At 36.3% G+C, this 27,145-nt stretch overlaps 2 protein-coding genes and 1 long non-coding RNA gene across 13 annotated transcripts; 1 reads left to right on the forward strand and 2 right to left on the reverse strand.

Moving 5' to 3' along the window:
* Positions 1-3,617: 3,617 nt before the first annotated feature.
* LOC112998396 (uncharacterized) lies at positions 3,618-5,656 on the reverse strand. The gene is made up of 3 exons (XR_003263471.2): positions 4,548-5,656; positions 3,900-3,968; positions 3,618-3,721 (listed from the first exon to the last, which is right to left on the reverse strand). It is a non-coding gene; the product is annotated as an uncharacterized lncRNA (long non-coding RNA).
* A 475-nt stretch (positions 5,657-6,131) lies between these two features.
* On the forward strand, positions 6,132-7,957 carry LOC100789163 (COX assembly mitochondrial protein 2 homolog). Of its 11 annotated transcripts, none has more exons than XM_006591233.4 (6): positions 6,135-6,320; positions 6,502-6,568; positions 6,646-6,816; positions 6,922-7,053; positions 7,533-7,637; positions 7,724-7,957. In XM_006591233.4, the coding sequence occupies exons 4-6, from the start codon at positions 7,009-7,011 to the stop codon at positions 7,820-7,822; spliced, it is 249 nt and encodes an 82-aa protein (XP_006591296.1). In that variant the 5' UTR covers positions 6,135-6,320; positions 6,502-6,568; positions 6,646-6,816; positions 6,922-7,008; the 3' UTR covers positions 7,823-7,957. The 11 variants fall into 11 exon arrangements, with proteins under 11 accessions (XP_014619680.1, XP_006591298.1, XP_006591299.1 ...); XM_006591234.4 differs by having other exon boundaries at positions 6,652-6,816; XM_041006871.1 differs by having other exon boundaries at positions 6,674-6,816.
* A 7,078-nt stretch (positions 7,958-15,035) lies between these two features.
* LOC102664857 (protein MAIN-LIKE 1-like) lies at positions 15,036-15,926 on the reverse strand. The gene is made up of 3 exons (XM_006591717.1): positions 15,555-15,926; positions 15,316-15,465; positions 15,036-15,236 (listed from the first exon to the last, which is right to left on the reverse strand). The coding sequence occupies exons 1-3, from the start codon at positions 15,924-15,926 to the stop codon at positions 15,036-15,038; spliced, it is 723 nt and encodes a 240-aa protein (XP_006591780.1).
* Positions 15,927-27,145: the final 11,219 nt, after the last annotated feature.

Consider the following 27,145-nt stretch of genomic DNA (forward strand, 5'->3'; position numbering starts at 1 on the left):
GCATCCATCTGAGAAAGTGAGTGTAGCTCAAAGGGAGGGGGATCTCAATAACATTACAGAGTTCAATGACTAGTTGGCGGACTTAGCAGTAGAAGAAGTACCATGCGTAGGGAGAAGGTTTACTTGGTTCAGACCAAACGAGGCTGCAAAAAGAAAACTAGACATATTTTTCGTCTCCGATGAATGGATACCGAAATGGACTGGATTCACGCAGTTCATTTTGAATAGAAATTTTTCGGACCATTGCCCAATTTTGCTTAGAGCTAAATATGTTGATTGGGGACCCAAACCCTTTAGGGTTATGGACTGTTGGCTGAAAGATAAGGCATTCCAGAATCTAGTCAAGGAGACCTGGTCAAATACACAACTAAGAAGGTGGGGGGGATATTCACTGAAAGAAAAGATCAAGACACTTAAAAGAAAAATCCAGCAATGGAACAAAAAGCAGTTTGGAGACACATTTAAGAAGGTACAACAGATTGAGTCTACTCTAAATAAGCTGGAAGTGGGTGGCAATGATAGACAACTGTCCTCTCAAGAATTGACGCTCCGCAAAAAGCTACAAGAGGATCTTTGGGCTGCTTCCCAATCACATGAATCTTTGTTGAGACAAAAGGCAAGAACAAGATGGATAAGGGAGAGGGGCTGCAATTCAAAGTATTTTCACATGCTCATGAATTCTAACCGCAGGAGAAGTACAGTCAAAGGCATGCTTATTGAGGGGTCATGGATCGAAGAACCAAACAGAGTGAAGGAGGAAGTATGTAATTTCTTCAAGACCAGATTTCGTGAACCTGATTTTGGCGAACCTGAACTCAATGGGACCAAATTTAAATGGGACCAAATTTAGAGGCATTAGTCAGCAGCAAAACGATATGTTGGTGGGACGTTTCCAGAAGGATGAAATAAAGTCAGCTATGCGGGATTGCGGTACTGAGAAAAGCCTAGGACCCGATGGTTTAAATTTCAAGTTCATAAAGTTCTTTTGGGAGCTACTTAAACCTGATTTCATTAGGTTCCTTGATGAATTTCATGTCAACGGTATCTTTCCAAAGGGCTGCAACGCCTCTTTTATTGCACTAATCCCCAAAGTGAAAGATCCACAATCTCTTAACGAATACATAACTATTTCATTAATAGGTTGTGTTTATAAGATCGTGGCCAAGATCTTAGCAAATAGATTGAAAAAGGTGCTGCCGGACATCATAGATGAGAGACTAACAACATTCATTAGGGGAAGGCATCTACTACATGGTGTAGTGATAGCTAATGAAGTGGTAGAGGAGGCAAGAAGGCGGAAAAAACCTTGTCTGGTGTTTAAAGTAGACTATGAGAAAGCATATGACTGTTTCATGGGAATTCCTAACATACATGATGAGGAGATTGGGTTTTTGCACCAAATGGATACACTGGATCAGGGGTTGCCTTCATTCAGCATCGGTGTCTATTCTAGTCAATGGAGGTCCTACCAATCAATTTAATCCATAAAGGGGGCTCAGGCAAGGGGATCCCTTAGCGCCCATGCTGTTCAATATTGCTGCAGAAGGTCTAACCGGGTTGATGAGAGAGGTTGTGGATAAAAAGATATTCAATAGTTTTTTAGTAGGGAAAAATAATGAACCAGTCAGTATTCTGCAATACGTTTGATGATACCATTTTCTTTGGGGAGGCCACAATGGAAAACGTGAAGGTTATAAAAAAGATCCTCAGATGTTTTGAATTAGCATCAGGCCTCAAGATAAATTTTGCAAAGAGCCGATTTAGGGTAATCGGGAAACCTGAGCAATGGGGGAAGGATGTTGTTGAGTTCTTAAATTACAGTATGTTGTCTATGCCTTTTTCCTATCTTGGAATCCCAATTAGGGCCAATCCAAGTCATAGCGAGTTGTGGGATCATATCATTAGGAAGTGTAAACAAAACTAGCTACATGGAAACAAAGATATATATCCTTTGGGGGGAGAGTCACACTTATAAATGCAGTTCTAATAGCGCTTCCAATATACTTCTTTTCATTTTTTAGGGTTCCAAACAAAATAGTAGAGAAGCTGGCCAACATTCAGCGCTGATTCTTGTGGGGTGGAGGAATGGAGCAAAGGAAAATTGCGTGGGTCAATTAGGAAACAATATGTCTCCCAAAAGCGAAAAGAGGTTTAGGCATAAAAGATCTCCAAGCGTTCAACACAACATTGTTTGGCAAGTGGAGATGGGAAATATTTCAGCACAACGGGGAAATGTGGACCAAAATTCTACTTTCAAAGTATGGAGGATGAAGATCTCTAGATGATGAAAGAAACAACACATATCACTCTCACTGGTGGAAAGATCTAAAGAAGATTAATCAATAGTATGAGACATCTGTTCTTAAGAAAAAAATAAAATGGAGGGTGGGATGTGGCGACAAGATCAGATTTTGGGAGGACACATGGGCAACTGAGGACAAACCACTAATGGTAAAATACCATAACATGTATCAGATATCAAACCAACAACAACAAACTATCAACCTCATGGGGAGCCATACCAAAGTAGAGTGGGAATGGAAGTTCAGCTGGAGGAAAACCTTATTTGATAATGAAGTTGTAATGGCTGCAGATTTTCTGGAGGAATCAGCACAACTAATAATACAACAGAATGGAGAAGATTCATGGATATGGAAGGCTGATCCAAGCGGGAATTATTCAACAACAACTACATACGAGCTACTGTTGGAAGCAACAAGGGGGGAAAATGAGGATGGGACTTTAGTGGAATTATGGAAACTTAAGATTCCTCTCAAAGCAGCAGTGTTTGCATGGAGGCTCTTTAGAGACAGACTACCAACAAAAGTGAATTTGAGAAGGGGACAGGTGGAGCTCAATGACTCACTTTGCTCACTGTGCAACACTAAGAAGGAAGATGCAGCTCATCTATTCTTCAACTGTAGCCACACACTCCCCTTATGGTAGGAATCATGGACATGGGTGAATATTGTGGGTGTTTTCCCAAGAAATCTGAAAGACCACTTCTTACAACACAATAGAGGGATGGCTGATGGAATTAAAGATTCAAGATGGAAATGTTGGTGAGTGGCATTAACATGGATCATCTGGCAACACAGAAATGGGTTGGTTTTTGAAAACCAATCCTTTGATGGAACTAAAGTCCTGGATGATGCAATACTACTAATCTGGTCCTGGCTTAAAACCATAGAGAAAGATTTTGGAATGCAATTTAACTACTGGTCAACTCACTTGAGAGATGCTTTTGGGTAATTTTGTAAGGATGTCAATTGTAGAGATCTGCATATATAAGTGCAGATCACTCAAAACACTTGTATTGGGTTCAGATGGTTCCCTATATGTTAAGGCTAGCATTGGGAACCAGTTGTGCACCTAATCTTATTATGTAATTTGGTACCTCTGGTACTCTTTATTTATATATATAAACTTAATTTTGCTGAGCAAAAAAAACTACCGGGATATTCCTAGCAAAAAACTACAAATTCTCCAATGATATGAAACCACCACCCCTACCAAATATACACATTTAGACATTATTAACAACAAGTAGTTCCACTAAAGACAATATATGGCATAAAGATTAAAACATCTAGAATAATATCTACCTAAAATCTATTGATGGATCCTTCCCTTTCCAACCCATATCCTTCCACTGCTCAGAAATCAAACCATGGAGTTCTTCTTTAGGAAATGCAGCACTCCATAAAGCTCTTAGGGCATCCTAAGGCAATGCATCAAAAGCAAATCTAAATTACATTCTTGAGAGATAATGATTGCACACATGGTAAGACAAAGGCAGCACATAAAGTTATGTGTACATGGCTTAAAGTCTTTGATAAACTTCAAAGTTATTGCCATACAACTCACAACAACTTGAAAAATAACAATAGAAGGAGTACCTGGTGCTCAGGGATAGAACCATCACATGGAATATCAATGCGATTCTGTAGCCTCTGTAAGCACTCCTCCTGAGAATTGAAGATTCGACACTAAGAATTAGTCATGCCATAGTTATAAACAATATTTAATAGAAAGAATAAGTAGAGAGTGAAATGCTATTTTGATCTCACAAGGTATGCAACACAAGCAAACATTATAAGACAACAAAAAAACCAAGCATGTGAAACATGGGTGTCAAAGAAGCCGTTACAAGTTCAGACCAAGCTATAAATTGTACGTGACTACAATTTTTTTTCAAAATGAGTGAAATTTCCAGAAACAATAAACAAAACACATAGTCCGAAATACAATTGAATTTTATTTTTTATATATGGTAAAAAGGTAGATGTTTCAATAAGAATTTATAGCTCTATGTTTTTATCGTATGAAATTCTGAAAAGGCTTTGGTTTCTGCAAATAGTTCAAAAGAAGCTTATCTCATTTAAAGAAGAAGCACATCATCAACAAAGTCACATTATAAAATTTCGTTTGTTTGTTTGTTTATTTATTTATTTTTTGGAGGAAGATGCCAAGAGAAAAATTAATAGAATTACCTAATGAGTACTATCAAATTACTGCTTCAGTAATTAAATCACAAAAAAAATTACCTGGGCTGGAGTTAAATCAAAAGAGGGTCTGTCATCGCTTTCTCTTCTCTATGCACAAATTCAGGACAGACCTCTGCCAAGCCATGCTATTGATCCTGTCACAAACTCAGCTGTAACAAAACAAAATTGGCCATAAATGAAGATTGAGCTTCCAATTTTTGTGTCACAAATCTACAATAAATTTGTTCGACGGAAATCAATTGTGTGTTTTATGAGTAATTAATTATTCCTCAACACACCACAGCTGTTGTTCACCAAAGCTTCTACAACCACCCACCTTATCCTAACCACAAAATATTGCCTACCCCTTCGCTGTTTCCCTATCTATCGCTTTTCTGAGCGGCGTATCACTCGACAAATATTTTGTTCTCTATTACTCATATTATTGTCTATGCTGAGGACAAGGAAAAAAGGACAAAGCCAAGCAACCAAATATAACCCGAGGAAAGAGTGGTCTTTGCTTTAATCATTATGCTATCCACTTGCTTAGTTTCAATCATAATGCCACCCACCAAGCTTGCTTTATTCATAATTTCCCACTATTTCTGCACCTAAACAGTAGAACTCACCTCCACGCTAGAATGAAAAGAAAGAAATACAGCGCGGGTTTGCACCCTAGTGAGATCGAAAGAAACACAACCCATCAGAGAAAATTTATAAAAAAAAATTAAGAAAAAAAGGAATTCTAGCCATGACCTAGAAAAATTCAAGTCTGAATCTCTTTCACTGCCTCAGACAAACCTCTCCCTGACTCACTTTCGCAGAGTCGCTACATTGCTCTGAAAGTTGGACTAGCGCTTGTCGCGGACGAGGGATTGGCCGAGGCGGCAATCACCGTTGAGGACCTCGATGACGGTGTAGTTGACGTGGTTCTCGAGTTTGAGGATGAGGTCAAAGTTGTGAAAGCCAGCGTCGGCATCAATGGCAGCCACCGAGAAGCCCAAACAGTGGGGGGTTTGGGTTTTTTGGGGGTTAGGGTTTTAACGGTTCCACTGGAGGATAGGAGAATGGGGGCGGAGGAGGAATGTGGAGTTGGGGGTGGTGGTCGTGTCGGGGAGAAGGTGGAGAGAGGGAAAAGGGAAGAGGAAAGAAGAAGAAAGAGAACACTGAGCGAGAAGAAGAGGAACGAACACAAAGTTTGTGAAAGAAGAACAGACGCAAGGGATATATAAAATTAAAATTGCTAACATTCAAAGACGGTTTCGCTACAATCATTTTTTGAATAATTCACAATATTTATAAAATTGTCACCGTTATACAAACAAAAACAGTTATTTAATGACCATGGTAAGTATTGCATCGTAAAAAAGATTTTTTTTAGTAGTGCCTGTTCGGAAGTATAAAAACATACTTTTAGAAAAGCCTTTCCAGAAATCTAAAAATATAATTTTAGAAAGGTATTTTTGGAATAAATTGATTTTTTTATACTCTTAGAAAAGTCTTTTCAAAATTATGTTTTTATACTACGATAAAGGCCTTTTTAAAATTATAAATAAAAATTAGCATATTTCAAAAAGGCCTTTCCATATATATATATAATAAGTATATTCTGAAATGACCTTTCTAGAATATGGTCAAGTTTTATATTTCTCTTTCATTCTCAACTCCACCTGTGTTTCTTTTTTGTGCATTAGGGTCCTTGGCATCATTGACGGTGGTGTTGGGTGGTTGCGGCAGTGGTGTTTGTGTCAACATGGTATTGAGTGGAGGCCGGACTTGCTTGAGAGAGGCAGGGGTATTTGTGTTCGATCAAATAGTTTGGGGGTGCAGGAAGTAAAAGCCTTAATTTTCTGTAACGCGTTCGTTTGAGAAAAAAAAATTGCTTGTGTTCAGCCCAAAAATATTTATTTATGTTTATGTATTAAAACAATATACGAAAAAGAAAATGACATTTCTAGGCTGTGCTGTGCCTGTGTCTTCCGCTGACTCCACCTTGTATTGTATCTTCTTCCAGCACTGCGTTACGTTGCGTTTGGAAACTCTGATTAGAGCCTTCGAGTTGGATCTCAAATTTTGATTTCGTAAGTTCACTTCTCATTTTCTCTAGTCTTTATTAATTTCAAAGTCACACACACTTGTGACCGTGATTGCTGGAAAGAAATAGGAAGGGATTGTGTATCAAACAGGTGGTGGGCGTGGCACCACGAAAACGTTACTCCTTCATTTAATTTCAAATTGAAGTTGTATGCAAAAACAGAACTGAATAAGCCTAAACTGCAACATCACCCCAAATTTCTATCCTGCAACACAATTCAATAAAACCACAGCGGTTAGTTACCGTCTTCCTCCCAGCATGCTCTATGTAGGGTTTCTAAGTTATCATCTTTTGCAATGGATTTCTTCTGGGTCGATTTCAATTTTTTTTTGTTTATAGATGCTGTTTGGTACTGTGAAGGGAACATAACAGTGGCGTGGTTGTAGTGCAAGAGAAGGTATTGCAGATTGATTTGGTTGTCGGAAGATGCATCCTCCTTTAACATTGCACAAACACCCAATGTGTGCTGAAGTGAGTTTGTTTCATCATTCTATTTTATAAAAAATATTAAAATTATTTACTCTTATTATTGTTTTTGAATATTAGTATTATCATGGGATAATGGCTAGCTGTAGGATATTTGATCCTAATCCTAGAAATAGAGGACTTTGTTTATGGACTATTTAGATAAACTTATTTGTAAGAATTCATGAGAAGAAAATAAATAAAAAATGAATTTTTTTACAAGTTAAAATTAGCTTACGAACTTACAAAGTTGCCATGGCTATGTGGAGCCTTATTTTAAAAAAAAAAATGGAATGGAGCTTTGATGGCAAAGTGCTTCAATCTCCTTTTGCATGACTTTGCGGTCCACAGTGGATTTAGGAATCTCGTCGTAAATTTAGAATTTCAGATCAATAAATTTTCCTTTGGTCCTGAAAGTGATCATAATGGATCTTGCAAATGTGAAGCAGTATATGTATTTTAATTTAGACTGTGCCTTTATGCAGATTATTGAACAGTTTCAAAAGTGTCATATAGAACATCCTATTGCAAAATTCTTTGGTGAATGTACTGATTTGAAAATAAAATTGGATCGTTGTTTCAGAGAAGAGGTGAGATTTTCTTTTTCTTTTTTTTTTTATCTCTTTCTATTTTGTTGATTTGTTTGATCTTAAGGGTAACTGTTGTTTTCCAACAGAAAGCTTTGAAGCGGAAGGCTAACTTTGAAGAGAGCAAAAAGTTGAAGGAACAGTTGCGAGCTTTGAGGAAAGAAAATGCTACAAGCAGTGGTCAATAGAAGAATCTTTTGAAATGTTGAAAATACAAAATTGTTTTGCAAATTACAATCCGTAATTTTGTACAATGGCTGGATACGATATGTATCTTGCAGCCTCAAAAAAGAGGGTTATTACACATAATATTGTTTGGAGTATATCTGATGCTCTTGCCTTCAGTGCTCTATCTTTATGATGCTCATTTACTGATTTGATGAATCACTATGTATGCTGCTCACTTACATGTTATTGCCTCTGGTCCTTTTTATAAGAAACAAGTGATTGTTTATTTTTACACCACTATCACGTGTTAAAAGACTGAAGGTAGTATCTGATGACAGCTATATGTAAAATTTCAAATAAGGATACTAGACATTTAGGTAGTTAAAATCCAAATCTGATTTGATTTGATTCTAGGAGATTTAGTTAGCTGATATCAAGATCATCTTATGCAGATCTAATTTGGTTCTTCTTTATTTTCTTCCTATCTTAATATTATTTCTAGTCAATATAGGATTTCAATGTGTCTTTTTTTTTTTTTCTTACCCATGTTATTTGTCACAATGCGGTACTTCGACACACTCTTATTTGCTTATAGCCTAAGGTGGTTTTCCAACAATATTTCATACATGATGAGAGTATTATGCTGAAAGCAAAAATTAGTAGGAATTCTTGATTTATCTATCTCTCTACGTGTATATGCTGATGTCATTGGGGTTTAAACTTGGAATCAAGGAATAGAAAACACTCATGTAAAAATATATAGTTTCTAAGCATCCACCTTTTAGCCGTAACTTAGGCCATGAGCATAACGTGTTTGGATTCCACTTCAGATAATAAGTTAGCATGTTTCAATACCTATCTCTGCATGGTGTTGATGGTATATATGACAATTTAGCTTGAAGATTTCTTCCCTTCAGAGGATATCTTATGAAAAAGACAAAAGTCAATTTAAGAATCACGAAATTTACTGTTACCTTTAATCTGTATATAGCTCACTTATTTAGGGTTAATTACGAAAATGGATAGATTTTTAAAAAAAGTGCCATAATGGGTATATTTTTTTTAAAAAAAAATCAAAAATGGGTAAATTGTATTTTGATATACAATTTTGCAATAAAGAAATCTTATATCAAAACACGATTTCACTCTTTATTTGTTTAAAATATTTTTTAATACATGTTTTCTAAAATAATTATAAAAAAAACATGTTGAAATCATATGTGCATATATAATTATAACTTTTAATAAATAAAAAAACTGAAATCGTATGTATATATATGATTTTAATGTAATAATTTTTTGAAAAACAATTGTATTTTGAAGCACGATTTACTTACAATGAAATCGTACTTCAAAATACAATTTATCCATTTTTGTAATTTTTTAAAAATATACTCATCATGGTAGTTAACAAAAAAATATCTCATTACGGTGCAAGATCCACTTATTTACTTATTTTAATGAAGTCTCCTCAAAATTAACACCATGCTTTCTTTTGCTAAGAAAGGGCACTGCGTAGCACTTAGTGTAATTTTGTTTTCTCAAGTCTCTTTTATTTCCGTTGGCATAACATCCTACAGAAATGGGTACATGTTCCCTGCATTTTTTTTCAGATTATAGTTTATTCAATGATCACAACCAAAAAAAAGGAGTATAAAGAAATGTAAAATCAAACCATTTTATATATACTTTAAATGCGTATTTTGGAACACTTGCGCAGAGGATAAATCCACGTCAAGTTGGCCTTTGATGTAGAACTAATATGGGAAACGTTAGCAAAGACATGCTTATAACTATAGAGAGTTTCTGATGCGGTTCCAAGGCTGTTTCTTTGTGCACCACTCATATTATTTGCGTACCCAATAATATTACAATATTCCTGTGTGCTCTTCTTCCTTTTAATTTTTTCTTTCACGTTCTTGACTAATTCATTCATTCTGTTGGTTTCATTTTTTTTTCATTTTTATGAGAGGAGAGGTTCATTGTGTCCGCTTTAGTTGAGGTGAAAGTCTTACAGAAATACGTCAACAAGTGATGGTTGTAGTGGTGGTTGGTGTCTTTGATAATTTTTTTTCCTGCGTATAACACTTATAGATTAAGAATCCGTGAGTTATATAATATTTACAGATTGTTAATCTGTAAGATAATTTTAGTTTTTTTTAAATATATTTTATTGTTTATTTTCAATGTAATTAGCATTGTTATTTTAAATGTTTTTAAATAAGTATAATTTGATAATTAATTTGTAAGTATTTTTTATATATTTTAGAAGTGGTATTAATTGTAAAATAATTTACACTTATAATTTATTTGAGTCGTTGTGCTTTGAAATTGGTAGTTTTTTTGTGCTTATAATTTGATGAATTACAATTAAGTTCAATAATATTATTTATTTTTGTATATATGGTTAGGTTATCATTTTTTCATGTATTATATGGTTATGAATTTTAAGTAGAGAAACTTGATATTATTGGTTTTTTAATATATATATATACAATTATCGATTTTAATGTTTTATATTATTAAATGCAATTAAAAAATAAAAAAATTGTGTGGTAATATATGTATGATGTAGTTAGAGGTCGTTTGTTTGTGATTGAAAATTTTCAATATCTTGTTAAGATTGACGAAGATCAGTGGGTGTATGATAATATAATGTCTAAAGAAGTTGATATAAATGAACAAAAAGAAGATGAAGTGAAATCAGAACATATTGAATGTTCTGGCACCTTCAATACTTTTCAGGTATTAATATGATTTTTTGTTGTTAAAGTAAGTTATTGAATGTCTCTTGAAGACTAAAGATGTTTGGATTGCATTGTAAGTGTTTACTACTTGTGATGATGTTTTGAATTGGGCTAGAAATATTGCTTATGAAATTGGTTTTGTAGTAGTTGTTAGTCCAGCGGCCTCGATAACTTAAGAGGGATAGGCTTAGAATGCAAAAGAAGTAACAATCAATTTAATAATGTTCTTTAAACATGAAAGACAAAATTGATTGCAACAAAATAAATAAGATAAGGGAAGAGAGAATGCAAACACAGTTTTTATACTGGTTCGACAAAGCCCGGGCCTACGTCCAGTACCCAAGCAACCCACTTGAGATTTTCCACTCCCTTTGTAAAAATCCGTTTACAAAGTTTGAACCGCATAGGGACAACCCATCCCTTGTGTTCAGAATCCTTACAACTTAAGAGACCCTCAGTCCCTTAATCAATCTCTTTGAATGAGAAGAAAGAAAGAAGAATTTTCTCTTGAAGAGAAGGATATTACAATTGAAGTCCATGGAGAAACTCTTAATGGATTTGCAAGTGTTTGTCCAAGAGTTTCTTTTGAGAGAGCATTTGGCAATGAAGTTCTCTTGGAATCTCTCTCATTTCCTTTTGAGAGGATAAGATATTTTTAACAAGCAAAACTCTCTCATTTCTTTTTGAAGTCAAACACACATATATATAGGCCCTTCGTGCCTTTTCAAAATGGTTTGAAGAGATGTGTCTTTTCAAAAAGCTTTTCTGAAGTTTTCTCACTAGTAATCGATTACAGGTTTATGGTAATCGATTACACAATTATATTTTGAAGGGTTACGATTTTTGAATTTGAATTTCCAGAGTTCCGTTACTAGTAATCGATTACAAACATATGGTAATTGATTACATGTTCAAAATTCAAATTCAAAACCCTTTTCAACATCTCTTTTTCATTCTTCCCTTCTGGTAATCGATTACCAGAGCCTTGCATGACTTTGAAACACTTTGTTTTAAGGCAAGACTTGATCTTTAGTGAATCTTGAAACAAGGTTTTGTTTGTTGAAGCAATCTTGAATTAATCTTGAAGCAAATGCTTATCCTTTGAAGCGGCCTTGTTTGATTCTTCTTTGGCATCATCAAAATTCATGTATTCATACATTCACATTCTCCCCCTTTTTTATGATGACAATCAAGTGATTTCTTTTCGACATCATCAAAACAATGCATGATCCACATTCTCCCCCTTTTTTATGATGACGCTCATTATCAAGAAAATTCTTTTTGACATCATCAAAACCTGCATGATTTACATTCTCTCTCTTTTTGATGATGACAACCACCTGTAGGTTAGGAGCAACAACAACAAAAAATATCCATTTGTATATAGTTTTACCCCCCCCCCCCTTTTGTTTTGCAATGATTGCTTATATGAGACAGTTGAAGATTTCATAGATTTCATATATAAAAAGTTGTCTCATAAAGATTTCATATATCTTTTATCTATCTCTCCCCATTTGTCAACATAAAAAAAATCATGAATAGAGAGGAGAAAAATGTTACCACTTGTTGCAATGTATGAGAATCAAGCGATATCAAAAGGTATTAAAACAATCATTCAATATTAATCAAGCAAAAACAAGTACAATAACGCATCAATCAAAAGCAATCAACAAAACACAATAAAAAACAATCATCAAAGACAATCAAAACTCAATAAAAAACAATCATCAAACACAATTAATCAAATATAAAATATAATCAATCAATCAAACTAACAAATATTGAATATCAATCAAACAAAAACAAACACATCAAAAAAACACAATCAATCAAATTCAATCACAATCGTCAAGGACAATCTAAACTCAAGTAGAAAACAAGCATCAAAAGTAATCAATCAAAGACAAGTGACCTGTTAGTATCATTTGATATCACTTGTTGGGCTTGTTGATCAAGTGTCCTTTGTTTGTTGTCTTCATAAATTACATATTCACTTAACTTGGGGAGAAATATGAATAAACTTTGATGCATGCCATGTGTTTGGAGAAATTGTTATCAATGTATCGACTTTGCTCTTCTTCATTTTCATAGTCTTTCATCATGATACCCAGACTTATGATTTTATTCTCTGAATCACTTGAAGAATTTATGACATTATCTTCCCAAGTAATGTATCCTTTCTTTTCTTTCTTCTCTTTGAAATTCCTCTTGTCAGATTTTTTGTTCTTCTTTTGAAGACAAGACAATTGAATCTCATGTGCCCATATTGATTGCATTCAACATTTTGGGGCTAAGGAGGAATCTTCTTCTTTCTTTTTTCATCATCATCTTCTTCTTTATTTTTTTTATAGTTGCATTTCTCTCTACCATTGTAGGAATAAAGGGATCAAATTTAATGGCTTCACATATCTTTAAATCTATGGCTTCTATAAAGATCTGCATTCGGGTTTTCCAATAATGATGACCCTCACCATTGAACATAAAAGCCTATTGATAGAATTTCCCTCAAGAAATGGAAAGTTGGATGAGGCCATATCTATTCTTGAAGTTATTAAACTTTATACAAGAATCCTGCTCTGATACCACTTGTTAGTCCAGCGGCCTCAATAACTTAAGAGGGATAGGCTTAGAATGCAGAAAAAACAACAATCAATTTAATAATGTTCTTTAAACATGAAAGACAAAATTGATTGCAACAAAATAAATGAGATAAGGGAAGAGAGAATGCAAACACAGTTTTTATACTGGTTCGGCAAAGTTCGTGCCTATGTCCAGTACTCAAGCAACCCACTTGAGATTTTCCACTCCCTTTGTAAAAATCCATTTACAAAGTCTGAACCACACAGGGAAACCCATCCCATGTGTTCAGAAATCCTTACAACTTAATGTGAATGTATTCATACATTCACATTAGTCATTATGAGATCAATCACAAACACTAGTATGAGAGGAAGGACATCATTTGTCTTAATTGGTTGTGAAAAAAGTGGTCAGTATATGGCTAGGAAGAAAGATTTGGTAAGAACAAATACTGACAGTAGGAAATGTAAGCTGCGTGGGAAACTAGTGGTTGGAAGCCAAGGATGGATGGTGAAGTTAATGTGTGAGAGTCACAATCATGAAATGGAAAATTCATTAGTTGGACATCCATACGTTGGTCGATTGACTAAGGATAAACAGATTATTATTGCTAATATGACAAAGTCAATGGTAAAACCAAGAAATATTTTACTAACGTTGAAATAGCATAATGTCAGTAGTTATACAACAATCAAGCAAATATATGATACAAGAAGTGTATATTGTTCTACCATAAGCGGTAGTGATACTAAAATGCAACAACTAATGAAGCTTCTTGAATGAGATCAGTATATTCATTGGCATAGATTAAAGGATGAAGATGTTGTACGAGATATCTTTTGGTGTCATCCTAATGCAGTGAAGTTATGCAATGCTTGCAATTTGGTATTTTTGATAGATAGTACCTACAAAACAAACAGGTGTTGGCTCCAATTACTTGACTTTGTTGGTGTCACACCAATAGGGATGACATTCTCTATTGGTTTTTCCTATTTGGAGGGAGAACATCTAAATAATGTTGTATGGGATCTAGAACGGTTTCGAGGTCTTTTTCTTAGACGTGATGTCCTCCCTGAAGTTATTGTTGCCGACAAAGATTTAGCATTAATGAATGCAGTGAAAATTGTATTTCCTAAGTGTACCAACTTGTTGTGTCAGTTTCACATTGATAAGAATGTGAAGGCGAAGTGTAAATCCCCGGTTAGTCAAAAAATGCATGTGATTATGTCATGAAAGCTTGGGGGAATTTGGTTGATTGTCCTTCTAAGGAGGAGTTCGATGAGTGGCTTGAGAAGTTTGAAATTAATTGTTCACCATGGCTAATGTTTGTTGATTATGTCAACCAGATATGGATAATTCCCCACAGAGAAAAATTTGTTAAAGCCTGGACGAATACAGTGATGTACTTAGGAAACACAACAACAAACAGGTATGAAAATTGTAAAAAAAAATTTGCTTAGGGTTTATGACTTAATGGATAAAAATAGTTGTCTTTGTTTAATTTTTTATGTATTTCATATGCAGGATTGAATTTGCTCATTGAGACTTAAAAAGACTACTACAGAATAGTCTTGGAGACCTATGTAGTGTTTGGAAAGTCATCAACAACATGATCATACTGCAACACATTGAAATTAAGGCATTTTTTGAGACAAGTACACATGTGGTTGAACATGTTCAAATAAAATGAATAACAGGGTAAGTTGAATTTATATTTTACCACTGCATGTTGAGGATGCTCTACATGAACAGGTGCATATGCAAGTGCCTCGTCCATAGCTGGTGTTGCCATCAGGTGCTGAGGAATATCTGGTTCAACAAATGTGTCATCATGCACGACAAGTGGATGTCTAGGTGGATCTCTAGGTTGTGCCAGACTCATGAAAGGATGAGAAATCATGTAGAATCACTCCATGTAATTTGCTAAACATTGTCCAGGCACAACACATATCTGACCCACCGGTGTAAGATATTCAGAAAACTGAATCCATTTATCATCAATATCTTCTATGCATAACATTGACGTAATTGGGAGTGGAGGAATGGTCTGCACATACCTAAACTGTCGCACAACCCTCTCTGGTCGGTGTATGACAATAGATGGACCCTATCGAATATGTCCGGAAAATAGAAATCAGCTTGAATTCTCTAATTGCATGGTGGTCACCATAAGGAATTCAGCACACAACATCAGACATCAATCTATGCAAACGCTTTCGATACGTCGACACTGGTAATGTCTTCCCTGACTTCCAGTGGCAGGCATGTGGTTTCCTCTGATCATAAGCAGCAACAATAGACTCAGCAACAAAAGGAAAATGCTCGTAGATCCAACACTACACATATTTTGAAAACAAAAAAATCAAAACAATAGTCAACATAAAATAGATAACAAAACTAAAAAATTAAATTCAATTATAATTACATGTGAAAGTGTGTTATATCCTGCAAGTTGTTTGGCGTTGCTCTTAGACGCATCATTCAAATTGTCATACATATGGACTAGGGTAGTAGCTCCCCATGTATAGCTTCCACTTTGGGTGAGGTCATGAATGTCATCCAAGAATACCACATGCACGTGTGTATCACTCTTGTTGGCAAAGAGAGTGCAACCTACCATATGCAACAAATATACTTGAGCTGCTACAGTCCACTGTGCGGCATCACATTCGCTATGATAAATGTCTCGCAGCCACAATAGCTGAACATATGCCCCATGGCATTGTACTGTCTCAACTCTTGCTTCATCTGCACTAACTTCAAGCAATTCAACTAACAGAAACACAACTTCGTCCATATGAAGACCCTCGAAGCTATGGAAAGCATTTGTGATGGACAGATGAAGCAACGGTGCCACATCATCGAAGGTGATTGTGACATCTCCTATAGGAAGATGGAAACTACTAGTTTCCTTATGTCACCTCTCTGCAAAAGCAAATATAAGTCCCTAATCGCCAGTGTCTAAGGAATTTCTCAAACTTCCTTCCATGGGAGGATAACTTCAACTCAGGACGTTCCTGAAAATAATAACTTACATATACTTATGAAAATACGATTTATTTAAAAATATAAATACTTCTCCATTCCAAATCAGAATTGATGTGTTGTGGGGCCCCCCTTGTGATGAGGACACAACTAAGGGTAAGGACCACGAAGCACTTAAAGGGCCCATGACCAGAGGCAGACTTAAACAAGCCAAACACGTTATAGAGACAAGGCTGGTCATTTGTATAGCTGTCATTGATGATGATTGAAGGCCCATGTTTCCATAATTTTTATTTTTATTTTATTATTTAATGTTTGCAATTAAATAAATAAAATTGGTGGTTGTGGCTGAAACCTATGCCTTTTCAGCTACACCAATTTATTTCGTTTTTTAGGGTTTGGTGAACTATATGTATTTTTGTCAAAATGAATGAAAGGGGACTTTTGACATTCTTTTCAAATACGTGAGAAAGCTTCTCTCAGGGTTCCTGCTGAACCAAATTCTGACTTATCAAGGTTGTTTCCTTGTGGCGTCACCGTGACTTATCTTCCATCTCTGGAAGTGGCGTCCCTCTCCGTCAACAATCTTGTGTCAAACGTTCTGCCCCGTAAGATTCACGTCATCTGGTATCAGAGCTTCGGCACTTGATACAGGTTCTATTGTCATTTTCATTGATTGTCAATTTTGTTTATTTTCGTTGATTGTTCAAGTTCGTTTTGTCGTTGCTACTCTGTTCGTATTTCGTTTGTCTTCTGTTTTTTTTCGTTTTGTCTTCTGTCATTGCTTTCGTTTTCGTATTGTATTCTATTTGTGCCTGTCGTATTGTATTCTATCTTCTATCATACTGTTCATCGTTTCCGTATTGTATTTTGTCTTCTGTTCATAACTTTTGTTTCAGCCTATTCGAATTCTGTTTGGGTAAAAATTGACCAATTGCCGAATTGCTAAATTGTCAAATTGCCTAATGTTGATTGCCTATTGAACGAATTCTAATATTTGGACATCTGTTAAAAAAAAGTTTGGAAGAAATTTGGGTGTTTGATCTTTGAACACAAAATTAAGGTAGTTAGAGGCGTTTTTTGGGAAAATTGTGGGGCCAAATCCCCTTTAGGAGTTGCCTAGGGATTCTCCTCTCAATTTTGAGCATTTTGACATATAGTGGGCCTCAAATGGACATCTGTAGCAAAAGTTATGGTCATTTGAAATTTGTAAGTCAATTTTGCTATTTTTGTGTCTTCTTCTCTATTGATTGCATAGTTTCCTTGTTTTCAATCCTATCTATGTGTTCTGTTTATGTCCTTAAACTTCTTCTTATGTCTTTTCCCAAGCTTGCGTGCAGTTTAGTTTAGGATAGTCACTGTTAAGTGCATTTCTGTTAATTGTGTCAAGTTCTGAAGCGTCACTTCTTCATGCATCTAATCATTGTTGCAGCAACCTTCTTGTGAGTCCAATTTGGTCCATCCAGGAACTTAAGAGGGAACACGAGTGGTAAAGGGCAAGAGGGAATACATTACACCAAAGCCTATTGAGAGCATCAAACACGAGTGTATTACCATCTAAGAGATAAACACGTGAGTGGAGTGTGGTGAGGTCCTGAAACCTTAATAATTTGTTACTGCAATCTTTTCTGTTGAATCATGGCAGGAGCAGGAGCAGGTGGTAGTGGTGGTGATGAGTATCATCAGTTGGACGGAGCTCAGCGTATGTTACTGGACGCGATGAACGCACAGATGCAACATTTGTTGGATTGTAATGTAACGACCCGCCTCGTCGCTACGATATCCACACTCTAATATTCGATAATTTCAATTTTTATAAAAAAAAAACCCTTAATTTTTGCTTATGAAAATAGAAGTGATTTTGTCACAACATAAATTCATCCAACAACACGCCATTACTTAAGTGAATATGCATAATTACATAGGAACAATAATTCGGTACATGTCATACACATAACGAAAATTAAATTTGTTCATAGATATAATTAAAATCCCAGTTTTACATCTTTAACTCAACAAAATAAAACTTAAAAACCAACTACAGAGGAGTTGATTACAAAACACTACTCTCTCCCAAAATAACGCCAACGTCATCACGTCGGCTCGGCGACTCCTCACCAAAATCTTACTCCCTGCACCTTGCCACTGTTATTCTGCTCCCACGAACAAGGTTCGTGATCATCACAGGTATCAACCACACGATACAAAATTGCAAGGGTGAGTTCATTATAAAAAGAATCAATACCAATTCCAAATAACCACAATTAGCAAGGAACATACGCAAACATATGAGCATACACAAGAATCATTATTCAACACTCATATCCAACAAATATTCATCATCCACATCCAACAATTACTCATCATCCATCCATGGACCCAATCAAGACTGCATAGAATGATGCATGCACCTGACTCAACACTCAGATGCAATGTGGTATGTACCAACAACAACCGAACATCAGGAAATAGCCTAAGCATGTCCACACGACACTCTCACTTAGGGAACTGTGCTGAGTTTGTCGAGACCACCCGGTTGTGCACGTAACAGCCCCCCTCCCATAAGTGATCAGCCTGGGAGCCCAAAGGTGTTCCCTACCAGGTGACAACCCCCTAGTACAAAGTACACTTGGCCATAGTTACTCTATTTCCTGTGTCGTATGAGCTATGATCACAGCCAAAATTAAGTGCCAAAGACCATGGACCAATTAAAGCACCTAAGCATCCCCTTAGAAATGCTTAGATTCTTTAACCACACTAGTTACCCACGTCTGGGTCATCCGACAAGGTCAGTGCACTCTACCCCCCATGACACACACTCCATACGACGTATGATCGTGGCCAAAAGCTAGTGCCAAAGACCTTGGAAGGTCAGTGCACAGTGCCCCCCATGAACATACACAACATATGAACGTGGCCAAAAGCTAGTGCCAAAGACCCTAGAAGGTCAGTGCACAGTGCCCCCCACGAACATACACAACATGCAAATGCCAATGCATTTCCAACATCAATCAACATTCTATTTCCATGTCATTCTCAACATAAATATCATCTCATCTCAATGACATTATCAACAACAACAGCAACCTCATTTCATATTCACATATTCATCAATAATAACAATTCATGTTGACATGGTCTTTATTAACAACGTCATCTCAAATCAATATCATCATAATCATCACATATCAATTAAAATCCTCAATAGCAACATCAACAACAAATCGTATTTCGCACACACACACACACACACACATATATATTTTATGCCTGAGATTCACACTCACGGTCTTCAAACAACACAATTCAAACAAACACAACAATAGCATTCATCACAATACATATATATATCACATCCCATTCATCAAAAACATAATTTTCTTAAAAGAAAAATCAGCATGCAACAGGGACAGACAAATATCCTCATAGCTAGGTTCCGTGACCTAACTATGGTGTTAAAACGGTAAATTTTATAATAAACTCCCATCACCTATCGTGAACTACCCCGCGGATTCCTCGTCGCGTCACTTGAAGATTCTTTTTCGTCCTTTCTCGTCGATTCCACGCAAGCCTCTACCATGCCAAAACAAATGAGACTTAGTATGGATTTCAGAAAACAAAGCTAGTAACAGTGCTCAGGGTCAAACACCCACATCACTACATGAAAGAACTGAGAGCATTTCGGGTTTTACAAAGGAACATCATTTGGAAATTTCGACCATGCCAATGTGACCGGGGTTCAGTGTAGGTTATGAAAATAACATGCATTTCATGAAAGGATAACGTTTACAAAGTCTCTTTCTCTAAGGTTTTTCAAAGGAAACATAAGACATGCAATGACGGTTCCAAAGTCAGAAAAGATGCAAAGACAAGATGAAACTAAAAAGAAACAAGCGTAGAACCATGGTTACCTCGAAAGAAAATGAAAGGTTAGATTAGGGTTTCGTTCTCTACCGAAACCGCAAGCCAAGTTGGAAGATTCCGCTTCGGTTGAAGGGTTCCTCTCGGTGTGGGGTTTCAATGGAGAACAATGATGGTTTGTGGTGGCTAATGGTGATTGTGGTGATGGAGAAAGTGCTTGGGACGTTAGAAATGGCTTTGGAAGAAAGAAAGGAGAAGAAATGGCGTTTTTCCTAAGCTACACGAAAGCAAAGACTGAAATGCTTAAATAAGAAATGCTCTCGGGAACGGAAGCTTCGAGCACACTCCAGAAATCTTCTGAAAGATCCCAACGGTCAGATTATGGGCATTTGTCTTGTGAAGCTGCAGACCAAATTTCGAGAAGATCCAACGATTAACGAAGGCTAGGCAGCATTGTTACCGAGGCAGCTTCATGTAGCTTTCTCAAGAAGCTTCATTAAGAGGCTTCCTCAAGAAGCTTCCCCGTGGCTTTTTAGAAGCTAGATTCTTATCTATCCACACCCTTCTATTAACTAAATTAACCTCTTTGAAAATAATTACGGATAAAAATAACACAATAAATAATCAAACATCAAACATAATTACTAATATATATATATATATATATATATATATATATATATCAGGGTGTTACCCTGGTTGAGTTTAGTCTTACAAGAGGAATATATATATATATATATATATATATATATATATATCAGGGTGTTACACGTAACAATCAGGAGGTCTTTGAACGACTAGAATTATTGGAGAACCAAGCAAATCAGAATACTAGACGAACTACAGGTGGGAACAGAGGTAATAATGGCGGTAATGACAAACCGAGGCAAAACCGGGTTGAGGGAGTAAAGCTCAATGTTCCTCCCTTCAAAGGCAGAAGTGATCCAGATGCCTACCTGGACTGGGAAATGAAGATTGAACATGTATTTGCCTGCAATGACTACACTGAAGAGCAGAAAATCAAGCTAGCAGTAGCTGAATTCTCTGACTATGCCCTTGTTTGGTGGCATAAAAACCAGAGAGAAATGCTAAGAGAGGGAGGGCAAGAGGTAGATACATGGACTGAAATGAAAAGGGTGATGAGAAAAAGGTATGTGCCCACTAGCTATAACAGAACCATGCGATAAAAACTCCAAAGGTTGTCCCAAGGGAATTTAACTGTGGAAGAGTACTATAAAGAGATGGAAATGGCGTTAGTGAGGGCCAACATCAAAGAGGAATCCAAAGACACAATGGCTCGTTTTCTGAATGGTCTAAACCCTGAAATCAGAGATGTTATTGAATTACAGGAGTATGTGGAGTTGGATGAACTGCTACATAAGGCACTACGAGTTGAATAACAAATTAAAAGAAAAAGTGCAGCAAGGAGGAACTCACCCAATACGTACAACCAGAACTGGGCCAACAGATCCAAGAAGGAGGGAGGTAATTCATCCAGCCCAACAGCAACATCCCCACATGGAAAGTCAGCAGCATCCAGTGTTGGTGGAAGCAAACATAACACTTCCACTTCCTCATCCAATATTGGAACCAAAAACATAAAATGCTTCAAATGCTTAGGCAGAGGACATATTGCTTCTGAATGTCCAACCAGGAGGACCATGATCATGAAGGCTGATGGAGAAGTCACTAGTGAGTCTGAAATCAGTGAAGAAGAAGGGGAAGAAGAAGAGTATGAGGAAGAAGCTATGTAGGGTGATATGCTGATGGTGAGAAGGCTGTTGGGAAATCAGATGCAGCCACTGGATGACAACCAAAGAGAAAATATTTTCCACACCAGGTGTGTCATTAATGGTAAGTTGTGCTCTTTAATTGTTGATGGAGGAAGTTGTACCAATGTTGCAAGTTCCAGGTCAGTGACCAAACTGAATTTGGAAACTAAACCTCATCCTAGGCCATACAAGCTTCAGTGGCTTAGTGAAGATGAAAAGGTAAAAGTGACTCAACAGGTTGAGGTGAGTCTCACCATTGGGAGATATAATGATAGGGTGTTGTGTGATATGGTCCCAATGGAAGCGACCCATGTGCTGTTAGGAAGACCGTGGCAGTATGATACCAAGGCAGTGCATGATGGCTTCACCAACAAAATCTCTTTCAAGCAAGATGACAACAAAATTGTTCTCAAACCGTTATCTCCGAGAGAGGTTTGTGTGGATCAGATAAAAATGAGAGAAAAGAAAAGGAGTGAGACACTTGAGAGGAAAAAGAGTGAAACACTTGAGAAGGAAAAGAGGGGAAAGAAAAAGAGTGAAACACTTGACAGGGAAAAGAGAGAAAACAAAAAGAGTGAAACACTTGAGAGGGAAAAGAGAGAAAACATAAAGAGTGAAACACTTGAGGGCAAACAACTTTGTATAGCAACAAAAAGGGAGGTAAGGAGGGTGCTTTGCGCGAGACAACCCCTCTATTTATTGTTTTGTCAACGTCAAATGTTGCATGCTAACCAATTTGATGAATTTAAATTGCCTTATGGTATTGAGTCTCTTCTCCAGGATTTTGATGATGTGTTTCCAGCAAGTGTACTGGATGGTTTGTCACCATTGAGGGGAATTGAGCATCACATTGATCTCATTCCAGGAGCGTCCTTGCCCAATCAACCAGCTTATAGGAGCAACCCACAAGAAACTAAGGAGATCGAAAGGCAAGTGTCCGAACTCCTGAGCAAGGGTTGGGTGAGAGATAGTATGAGTCTGTGCGCTGTACCTATCATTCTAGTACCCAAGAAGGACAGCTCATGGAGGATGTGTTCTGATTGTAGAGCCATAAACAACATCACTATCAAGTATAGGCACCCAATCCCCAGGTTAGATGATCTTCTTGATGAACTGTATGATGCATGTGTGTTTTCTAAAATTGATTTGAAAAATGGCTATAATCAGATTAGGATCAGAGAGGGAGATGAATGGAAAACTGCCTTTAAAACAAAATATGGTTTGTATGAGTGGATGGTTATGCCATTTGGTTTGACTAATGCACCTAGTACTTTCATGAGATTGATGAACCATGTTTTAAGGGAGTTTATTGGAAAATTTGTGGTGGTGTACTTTGATGATATTCTTATCTATAGCACTAGTCTTCATTTGTATGTTGAACATTTGCAATCTGTTTTAAGTGTGCTTAGGAAATAAAAATTGTATGCCAACCAAGAAAAGTGCTCATTCTGTACTGATCATGTGGTGTTTCTGGGTTTTGTTGTTAGTGCTGAGGGAGTACGGGTGGATGTGGAAAAGGTTAAGGCCATCCAAGAATGGCCAACACCTAAGACTGTGAGTGAGGTGAGGGGATTTCATGGTTTAGCAAATTTCTATAGGAGATTTGTTAAGGATTTTAGTACATTGGTTGCACCTCTAACTGAAGTTGTTAAGAAGAATGTGGGTTTCAAATGGGGTAAGAAACAAGAAAATGCCTTTGTTGCCCTCAAGCATAGGTTAACTAATGCACCTATTCTTGCTATGCCTAATTTTGCAAAATCATTTGAAATTGAGTGTGATGCATCAAATGTGGGTATTGGGGCTGTTTTGTTGCAAGAGGGACATCCGATTGCTTATTTTAGTGAAAAGTTAGGAGTCGCTGCCCTTAACTATTCAACTTATGATAACGAACTGTATGCTTTGGTTATAGCTTTACAAACTTGGCAGCATTAGCTGCTACCCAAAGAGTTTGTCATCCATAGTGATCACGAGTCCTTAAAGTACTTAAAAGGACAAGGAAAACTTAATAAGAGGCATGCTAAGTGGGTAGAGTTTTTAGAGCAATTTCCAAATGTCATCAAACATAAAAAGGGGAAAGGGAATGTAGTGGCTGATGCGCTGTCTAGGAGACATGCTTTACTTGCTATGCTTGAAACTAAACTGTTTGGTCTCGAGTCTTTGAAAGACATGTATGAGCATGATGTGGACTTTGCTGAAATTTTTGTTGCATGTGAAAGTTTTCTGAAAATGGTTACTATAGGCATAATGAATTCTTGTTTAAAGAAAATAAATTGTGTGTTCCATTAGAGAGTTGCTGGTGAGCGAATCCTATGAGGGAGGTTTGATGGGTCACTTTGGGGTTCAAAAAACCCTGGAAATTCTGCAAGAGCATTTCTTTTGGCCTCATATGAGGCGTGATGTGCATAAGTTTTGTGATCATTGCATTGTGTGTAAAAAGGCTAAATCTAAGGTTAAACCTCATGGATTGTATACTCCTTTGCCTGTTCCTGAATATCCTTGGACTGACATATCTATGGACTTTGTTTTGGGGCTTCCCAAAACCAAGAATGGAAAGGATTTTGTGTTTGTTGTTGTTGACAGGTTTTCTAAGATGGCACACTTCATACCTTGCAAGAAAGTGGATGACGTTTGTCATGTGGCTTATTTGTTTTTCAAAGAAATAGTGCGGCTTCATGGATTACCGAGGACCATTGTCAGTGATAGGGATGCAAAATTCCTTAGTCACTTTTGGAGAACCTTATGGGGTAAGATTGGTACCAAATTGTTGTTTTATACTACTTGTCACCCACAAACTGATGGTCAAACTGAGGTAGTCAACAGGACTTTAGGCACACTGCTTAGGATTGTTTTAAAGAAAAATCTTAAATCTTGGGAAGCATGTTTGCCTCATGTTGAGTTTGCCTATAATCAGGCTGTCCATAGCACAACTAATTGTTCACCATTTGAGATAGTGTATGGATTTAATCCTTTGACTCCTCTTGATTTGTTGCCTATGCCTAACATTGCTATGTTTAAGCATAAGGATGCATAGGCTAAAGTGGAGTATGTGAAGAAACTACATGAGCAAGTGAAGGCTCAAATTGAAAAGAAAAATGCGAGCTATGCAAGGCAAGCCAACAAAAGCAGAAAGAAAGTCGTGCTTGAAGTAGGTGATTGGGTTTGGGTACACCTTAGGAAGGAAAGGTTCCCAGAACACAGGAAGTCCAAGCTTCAATCTAGCAGGAGACGGACCATTCCAAGTGTTGGAGAAGATCAACGACAATGCCTACAAGATTGACTTGCCTAGTGAGTATAATGTAAGTGTCACTTTCAATGTGTCTGATTTATCTCTTATTGATGCAGATGGAGGAGCCTTGGATTTGAGGACAAATCATTTTCAAGAATGAGGGAGTGATGAGGACACAACTAAGGACAAGGACCATGAAGCACTTGAAGGGCCCATGACCAGAGGCAGACTTAAACAGGTCCAACACGTCATAGAGATAAGGCTAGTCATTTGTATAGCTGCCATGGATGAGGATTGAAGGCCCATGTTTCCATAATTTTTATTTTTATTTTATTATTTAATGTTTGCAATTAAATAAATAAAATTGGTGGTTGTGGCTGAAACCTATGCCTTTTCAGGTGCATCAATTTATTTCCTTTTTTAGGGTTTGGTGAACTATATATTTTTTCGTCAAAATGAATGAAAGGGGACTTTTGGCATTCTTTTCAAATACGTGAGAAAGCTTCTCTCAGGGTTCCTGTTGAACCAAATTCTGACTTATCAAGGTTGTTTCTTTGTGGCGTCACCGTGACTTATCTTCCATCTCTGGAAGTGGCATCCCTCTCCGACAACAATCTTGTGTCAAACGTTCCGCCCCGTAAGATTCATGTCACCTTGAAAACCCTCGGCATCAGGAACTACATCATCAACAGTTGCTTCTTCAGGCTATTCGTGGACCTCGTTAGCTGCATGATCCACGTGTTGAACATCCTCAACAACAGGTGCAGCTTCCTGTTGCGTACGTGCAAATGTTGTGAGCCTTTGCCGCTAGGAACCTTCATGCGAATCACAATTTACTTCTCTTCCCAAGATTCTTCCTATAACCCTGCCTAAAGCCCAACTCAAATCTCTGGTTCTAACCATAATCTACACATTTAAACAATCATAACAACTAAAGTCATCATTCATTCAAACAATACTACAATCAATTACTATTTTATAATTCTTAAATATAAAAATTTATTTTTAAAATTACTTTTTTATTACTTTTATAAATTCTAAATGTATATGGAATTTTTTTTCCAAATATATAAACTTGACAACAATATTGAAGTAAATTTAAATTAATCACCAAAATGTAAGTGAAATTTTGGTTTTCATTTATAACAATTTACTAACACAACAACTATTAATTTTCTAAAACAAAAAAAAAAATTTATACTTGCAACCACTATTTATATAAATATTTAATACTATATTTATAACTATGAGTGTACTAAAATATACACCACTATATGAATAAAAAAAATAATTTACTTACATGCCAAATATAAATAAACTACTTACATTTTACAAATAAAGAAATATCAATAATATTTATACACTCATTTTTAAATAAACAAAATAGTTAATTTAAATAAAAAAACTTCAAAAAAACAAATATAATTAATTAAATATAAACATAAAAATGTACAACAATATTTTTTTCTTATAAAGAAACTTTCCAAATAAATAATTTAATTCTTTTTATTTATAAAAAAATAAATATATTATTATTTTATTATTTAATAAAATAAAAAATAATTACTTAATTATACAAATTAACAATCTGTAAAACAGATACGGATTACAGATTGGTAATCCGTATAACTCATGGGATTGTCAATCCGTAAGAGTTATATGAATATTCAATCCAAACAACTAACACACGCACACATTAAAAACGAAATCAACGAGGAGAAGCGCTTATCGCAATGGCGAAAATGCGATGGCAGTGGCGGTGACTACCTAAACGGCAACAATGGACACAAACGGCGATGACGGCAGCGCGACAAGAACAAGAAAACGAAGGAGGAAGGAGGCGCAACACAGACGTCGTACGAAAATGAGGGAGAATGTAAGATTTTTAAAATTTAAGTGAAGGGCATTTATGCCACTTCACATATTTTACTGGTGCACAAGTATTTGTGTTGGGTGCACCTAGCAACACCCTGATTCCAAACATACACTAAATATGTTGGGCCTGTAATGGGTCATCTAATATAATAACTTTTTACATCGTTGACAGACATGATGAAAAATACGCGATTAAATTGACTATTTATTCTAAAACACAGTCATATTTACAACATGAACAACTCTTCTTGCACCCTTTGTATTTATACTTATACTCCCTTTTTCATTTAATATATA

Source organism: Glycine max, chromosome 11, assembly GCF_000004515.6.
Source record: "Glycine max cultivar Williams 82 chromosome 11, Glycine_max_v4.0, whole genome shotgun sequence".
NCBI lineage: Eukaryota > Viridiplantae > Streptophyta > Magnoliopsida > Fabales > Fabaceae > Glycine > Glycine max.